At 42.4% G+C, this 7,683-nt stretch overlaps 1 protein-coding gene across 1 annotated transcript; it reads right to left on the reverse strand.

Annotated features, from left to right (window-relative positions):
- Positions 1-1,727: 1,727 nt before the first annotated feature.
- Positions 1,728-6,526, reverse strand: PRSS57 (serine protease 57). The gene is made up of 4 exons (XM_042443819.1): positions 6,365-6,526; positions 5,796-5,940; positions 2,231-2,491; positions 1,728-1,921 (listed from the first exon to the last, which is right to left on the reverse strand). Exons 1-4 carry the CDS (start codon positions 6,457-6,459, stop codon positions 1,769-1,771), a joined length of 654 nt encoding a protein of 217 aa, XP_042299753.1. The 5' UTR covers positions 6,460-6,526; the 3' UTR covers positions 1,728-1,768.
- Between the last annotated feature and the right edge of the window lie 1,157 nt (positions 6,527-7,683).

Below are 7,683 nucleotides of genomic sequence, written 5' to 3' on the forward strand. Positions count from 1 at the left end.
TACAATAAGAAAAAAGGGCAGGGAGTGGGATTTAAGGAACTAAATAAATTATCTGAGAAACCACATATCGCTCTTGCATTCATATGCCGCACTTGGGTCACAAGATCCCATGTGCGCTCTTGAATACTGGCTTGGCATGCTCAAAGTCTTTTGATTTTAGCTAGAGTCAAAGAGTAGACATCTGAAAACCAGCTTGCCTTCATTGTAATATCCTCAAAGTCATTTTATGTGTTCAAGATTCACAAATATGCGCAACAAAACAAATTAACATGTAATAATGTAGTTTGTAGATGTAAGTCATGGATTATTATCCAATAAAATCTTACTGTCAGTTAATTTTGTAGGTTTCCATTACACACTGTGGGTCCTTCCAGAGGAACAACTGGCAGTGTTGACAATTAATATAGTAAATAAAGATGGTCCAGGCTTCATAAAATGTCTTTCTTGTGTCCTTTACAAACTTTATATATAGAGTACAAAATATAGAGTACATAAGTTTTCCTAGCTGCCAGGTTTTCCAAATTCTTTACCACCAATTGTCTCTTTTAAGGTCCTGTGTCTTCTAGCATTGATCCACTTCCAGTGTTGTTGCTGCTAGACAAAGCAATATTCACTTCCTATGTTCGAATTGGCTCTTGATGTAAAGGGACAATGGGATGAGAGCAGGACAGAAGGTAATAGTCTGCCTGGTAATCTCCAATATTTGGTATAAAACTGCAAACCAGAAGTGTCTGAATTTTGGACAGTAAAGCCACCCGTGTTTATATGAGCCCAAATCTTGACATCCCCTCCAGCATCTTGCCATTATCTTCCTGGACATCTGAGATCATCATATAAGTGTTCAGTACCATTTGTGTGTTATTTTCCCAAATCACATTTTCTATGGTGATAGCTGGACAAGATGTGTATGGTTGGTTATTCCCCCCAGATGTGAGACCAGTTGGAATCAGACATTGTGACATCCAAATCTGATTGCCATAATATTCATAGATTTGCCCGTTTCTATGTGTTATTTCAGTTATGTATTTATATATATTTGGTACTCTATGCCTATCCTCAGTACATGGTTTTTCATAAAAGGTTAATTGTATTGGAGCCTCATTTATATTATATGGCGCCTCAAGGGCTGTCCCAGAGAGAAGGGGCAGGTTTATTCTCCGCTTCTCAAGAGGGTAGAATCAGATACAATTGTTTTAACCTACAGAGAAGATTTTCATTAAACACTAGAAGGAACATTTTCAGAGTGAGAGAAGTTGGAGAATGGTGAGGGTCTCTAGATGTCTTCCAAAAGGTGAGGGTCTCTAAATGTCTTTTGCACTTTAAACTCAGTTTAGGTATAGATTCTTAACTGAGCAGGAGGTTGGACTTTATGGCTTCAGGCACCCTTTCCAATTCTAGTATTAATATTAGTAATACTAGTATTACTAATATTAGTATTACTATATCTAGTACTGTATTAAATAGAATTTCCATGGATGCCCATTTGAATCCAAGATTCAATCCAGGATTCAATACGGGATTTGAATACAGGCTCCTGTAATATAGCAGAGCTTTATCAGGATGAGGAACTGTGTATCCGGTGACAGGAACGCCTGCAGGAAAAATGACTGAGTCTTGTGGCACCTGAAAAATACTATTACGTTTTATTTGGCAAAACTCTTTACCAATTATTCCAGCTCCATTTTACATCTTTATTGTGCACGATCCCAAGTAATTCCTTTTCAAAGGAACTGTGGGACTCCAATATAGCTCTTTCCGAGACCTCTGATTAAAATGTCTCCAAGATGTGCCTGACCCAGGGGATGTATTTGGAGATCTGAGTGTAGACATCGGGGTACTTCCCAGATCCACATCTCTTCCCGTTGAAGGAGACGATGCCATGTACTCTAGTCCCACAAACCAGAGGTCCTCCAGAGTCTCCCTGGAAAATCAATAAGTGCGGTGAGTACCAGACCATGAAAAACCTGAGCCATGGAGGCTACTGGGATATAGTAGAGGTCATAAATTACATTCTGCACACACTTCTGTCTTTGTGAGGCCTTCCTCCCTTCAAATAGGGAACACTCCTTATAGTGAGGGACAAGCTTTCCAACCCTCAAGGACATCCTTTATCATAAGGGATAGTTGGCAACCCTGACTCAAACCAACAACCCCAGATAAGGAGAGGGCAGTGGCGATGGAGGGATTGATTTACTTACTTTGTTATTTTGACTGATATCCCAAGACTTACCGAACAGAAGCCACGCAGACCTGGACTGGGGTGGGAGGTACAGATCATCCCATCATAGACATGGCCGGTCCATGATGCATTACATGCATTCCTGTCCACTACAGTCACCGTGGCTTCCATCAGCTTTGTGGGAATGGTCCCATAATTCGAGGTGTCCCCCCAGCCACCAACTTTGCAGGTGACACCGGGGAGGAGGTGGCTGTTTTCATGGGGGAGCCGGATTCTCTTGACCTCCGGGCTGAAATTTACTGACTGATTCAACTGGAAAAAGAACGGGGTGGAAAGAAGAGAAATACTGATAACGCTGAGCTTTGTTTCCTTCTTGTGATAGAACTGCGTATTTAGAAAACAATGCAAAAATCTGAGAGCTGCTCTGTTGTGAAAGAGGCAAGGGAGCCATTTCATCCAGAGGTTGGGAACGAATGCCACTTTTTGGGAACGACAAATAATTCCAAAAGAAAAGCAACACTCTCAAGATGAGATTAATATAATGGACTGTGAAACAGCAAGCCCTTCAACAGTTCACAAATAATATTAGTCCATGAAGAGAAACACTATGATTTTGAAAGAAAGCATACCCCAATTTGGCAAGAACGGTCAGCATAAATCTGGTATTGATATCAAGATAAATAACTTCTTGTTTTATTACCTGTCTTTGGTTTGTGGCCACTGAAAACATTTAAATCCCTCAACATCTCAGAATTTAGGCCTGTGACTCTAATGTAATCATTTTTATTCTCCTGTATGGTTTTTAACACATTGCCCTGAGAAAGAAGCAATGAAGCTTTGAAAGTTTACATCATTTATTTTATGCTTTTGAGTTGGCCTGAGGAAGGTAGAACTGCTCATGGATTTTGGATTTTGGTGTGCTTTGCTACACAGCCAGCATGGCTATTCCTGAATATTTTTTCATGAACAGTTCAAAAACGATATTGATGTGACATGTCCAGAAGGCAACCAAGATGGTCAGTTTATATTATAGGCATCTTCAAGGGTGTCTTGCAAATTTGTTTTGCATGGACCAGTGAGTTAACCAGAATATGGGGTGGATTTGCTATCTTTAAACTGAGGTTGGATGAATCGCTTTCAGGAATGTGTGCTGAGTGTTTGGAGTCCTTTCTCCCTAGATTTGATTCTACAATTGCCCTGTCTCTCAACAGTAGAATCACAGAGTTGGAAGAGACCACAAGGGCCATCCAGTCCAACTCGCTTCTGCCATGCAGGAACTCACAAAGCACCCCCAACTGATGCCCATCCAGCCTCTGTTTAAAGACCTCCAAAGGAGGAGACTCCACTAATCTCCAAGGGAGTAGGTTCCACTGTTGAACAGCCCTTACTGTCAGGAAGTCCCTCCTAATGTTGAAGTGGAATCTCTTTTCCTGGAGTTTGCATCCATTGCTCCAGATCCTATTCTCTGAAGCAGCAGAAAACAAGCTTGCTCCATCCTCAATATGACACCCCTCCAAATACTTAAAGAGGGCTATAACATCTCCTATTAACCATCTCTTCTCCAGGCTAAAACACACCCAGCTCCCTAAGTTGCTCCTCCTAAGGCATGATTTCCAGTAGGATCCAGCTTGTGGGACATTACTGCTCTATGGGGGCACCTCTGTTTTGGAGTGCTCTCACTTTTGAGGCCACATTTCAGCACCAATTCAAACAGGGCTTATAATACAACAAAATACAAAATCCACAAGCAGCAGTACCTTTATTGGCCCAACTCCAAAGCACAGAATACTTTACACAAGCTTAGATTCGTAATCAGAAAAAGGTATCAAAAGTAATTATTAAATCATTTCACCTATGAAATGTTGGAAGGATATACTAGAACACTGGGGCCTCATAGCTGCAACACAGTCGTTGTTTCAAACATTTTAATGCTGTGGATTTTCTGTGCACATTCTTTTGTTGGTCATATACTGCTGCCTAGTGGTCATTTTTTTCCAAGACTGAAGACACAACAAAGCGATCTATCGTTTAATATTATTGTTAACAGGTTGGCAGTAACATCATAGAATCATAGAGTTGGAAGAGACCGCAAGGGCCATCCAGTCCAACCCCCTGCCATGTGGGAAATTCAGATCAAACCATCCCCGACAGATGGCCATCCAGCCTCCGTTTGAAGACCTCCAAAGACAGAGACTCCACTACACTCCAAGGAGTGTGTTCCACTGTTGAACAGCCCTTACTGTCAGGAAGTTCCTCCTAATGTTGAGATGGAATCTCTTTTCCTGCAGCTTGGATCCATTGTTCCTGATCCTGTTCTCTGGAGCAGCAGAAAACAAGCTTGTTCCCTCCTCAATATGATATCCCTTCAAATATTTAAACAAGGCTATCATATCACCTCTTAACCTTCTCTTCTCCAGGCTAAACATACCCAGCTCCCTAAGGCGTTCCTCATAGGGCTTGGTTTCTAGACCCTTCACCATTTTAGTTGTCCTCCTTTGGATACGCTCCAGTTTCTCAATGTCCTTTTTGAATTGTGGCGCCCAGAACTGGACACAATATTCCAGGTGGGGCCTGACCAGAGCAGAATAGAGTGGCACTATACTTCCCTTGATCTAGACACTATACTTCTATTGATGCAGCCTAAAATCGCATTGGCCTTGTTAGCTGCCAATTGCACTGTTGACTCATGTTCAACTTGTGGTCTACTTGGACTCCTAGATCCCTTTCACATGTTGTCTCCTTAAGCCAGGTGTCCCCCATCTTATATCTGTGCATTTCATTTTTCTGCCCTAAGTGCAGTACCTTTCATTTCTCCCTGTTGAAGTTCATTTTGTTAGCTTTGGCCCAGCTTTCTAGTTTATTCAGGTCATCTTGAATTTTGATCCTGTCCTCTGAAGTATTAGCTATTCCTCCTAATTTGGTGTCATCTGCAAATTTGATAAGTATGTCCCCAATTTTGTCCTCCAAGTCATTGATAAAGATGTTGAACAGTACTGGGCCAAGGACAGAGCCCTGTGGGACCCCACTGGTCACTTCTCTCCAGGATGAAAAAGAGCCATTGTTGAGCACCCTTTGGGTTCGGCCGGTCAACCAATTACAAATCCACGTAACAGTTGCCTTGTCTAGCCCACATTTTACAAGCTTGTTTGCAAGAATGTGTCCAACAAAATGACAGGAGTCCGGGAGAACTTAGCCTATACATTTATTTATCCTCAGCCAGTGTCAGAGATGCTAGAGAATTAATCATATATTTTCTTGCTTCCTGGAAATTAATTTTTTGAGCTCTAGCAGCACACATAAGTTGATTCAGTCCTGAGCAGGAAATCTTGGCCTGGACTACTCCTGCCCTGGTAACCTTACATAGTTATGTTAATCTTTTTCAGCATGAAAGCATATCAATAAATCCTATAGTATTTCTGAGACTGACTTAATGTAAGAACAGGATGGAACTGCAAAAATGACATAGGTGTTGGTTTTAGGGTCTCAGAATCCCCCAGCTAAGATGATCGCTAGCCATGCTGGCTGTAGGTTTCTAGGGGTTATAGTGAAAAGAAGTAACATTTACCAGTTCTCTATCCAAAGCATATGCCAGTTTTGTCCTACTTTACCTACTCACTTTGAGTAAACGGATGTCGTTCTTAACTCTCACGGGGTCATAATGCAGGTGTGCCACGGATTCCTGGATGCTGAAGATTTGCTGTGAAGCCTCAGGCGTCTTCAGGGAGTGGGCACCCAGCACAACGTGGATGTTGGGAAATCGTCTGCAGTTGAAAATCAAAAAAAGATCACAATAGCAATGGTTACTGGTTTTATTGTGATGTGCCTTTCCAACTTATGGTGATGCCGACACAAAGCTATAAATAGGATTTTCTTAGCAAGCTTTGTTCAGAGAGAGTTTGCTTTCTTCTGAGGCTGAGCGAGTATGACTTTTGCAAGGTTGTTGCCAAGCGTCAATTTAGACTGTTCTCTAGAGTACAACACTTGAACCACCATTGTATTTGTGTTGCGTTGGCTCCTTGCTTTGTGTCCTGCTTGGCCATGACCTCATGTAAGTCATACTCTCTCAACCTCAGAAGAAAGTCACCTCCCTGCAACTCAAAATGTTCCATGCATCACCACCAAGGAGCTCAATACACTTTCCCCCTGTGGAAACTCAGTATACAGTGTTAAACCGCTCTTACGTACCGAGGAATTATGCAGTGGGCGGCTGTCATGACCCATCGTTTCTGCACCAAGAACCCGCCACAGAAGTGCACCCCGTTCAGTTGGATAGAAGCCATAAAGGGCCACGAATGGGGTTTTGCTTCCTGACCCCCGATCACCCAGCTCCCCAAAGTGTTGGTGGGAAACCAAAGGCCTAGGAGATGAAAGAGAGAGTGTTATGAACTAGGGCTGTGGCTGAGCAACAGGCAACTAACCCAAAACATTTTCAAAGCCAGGCACACATGGCATATTTTAACCATAGAACCATAGAGCTGGAAGAGACCCCCATATCCAACCCCTTGCCATGCAGGAAGACACAATCAAAGCTCTCCTGATAGATGGCCATCAAGGCTGTTTAAAAATCTCCAAAGAAGGAGACTCTGACGCCTTCTGAGGGTGTCTTCCACTGTCGATCAGCATTTACTGTCAAAGAAGTTCTTCCTAATGTTGAGCTGGAATCTGGAGCTTGCATCCATTCCTCCGGGTCCTAGTCTCTGGGGCAGCAGAATACAAGCTTGTTCCCTCCTCAATATGGCATCCCTTCAAGTATTTAAACAGGGCTGTCATATCACCTCCTAACCTTCTCTTCTCCAGGCTAAACATCCCCAGCTCCCTAAGTCATGGTTTCCAGACCCTTCACTCCAGTTTCTCAATGTCCTTTTTGAATTGTGGTGCCCAGAACTGGACACAACATTATTCCAGGTGGGGCCTGACCAGAGCAGAATAGAGTGGCACTATTACTTCCCTTGTTCTAGACACTATACTTTTATTGATGCAGCCTAAAATTGCATTGGCTTTTTTAGCTGTCGCATCGCACTGTTGACTCATGTTCAACTTGTGGTCTACTTGGACTCCTAGATTCTCTGATATATGAGAGGCTGTTCCTTCAGCCTTTGGAAAGGAACACATATCAAAATATTTGGTATGCGATATTGCTGAGCTTAAAACAGGGATTAAAATAATGTACGGAATGAGAGTCTCCTTATATTTTACCACTGGCTAGGCTGACTATGGCTGAAGGCATTGGTAATACTGTAAAAGAGAGGAATGGAGGATTATGCCTGAAGAGCAACATGTTCATCTAGAGGATCACAGGATGCCCAGCACTGAGAGGAAGATCATTCCCAACAGTTTTTGAATTGGAATTCAGAGACATAGCCGTGTTAGTTTGGAAAAGCAGTATGCAACGGGATCTTGGAGCACCTTTGAGACTATATGAAAGACATCATCACGCATATCAGAAGGCATTGGTGGTATTTGTAAAAGAAGCATTCCCTTATGCTCTCTGAAATTTGCATTAG

Source organism: Sceloporus undulatus, unplaced genomic scaffold (assembly GCF_019175285.1).
Source record: "Sceloporus undulatus isolate JIND9_A2432 ecotype Alabama unplaced genomic scaffold, SceUnd_v1.1 scaffold_195, whole genome shotgun sequence".
In the NCBI taxonomy this organism is placed as follows: domain Eukaryota; kingdom Metazoa; phylum Chordata; class Lepidosauria; order Squamata; family Phrynosomatidae; genus Sceloporus; species Sceloporus undulatus.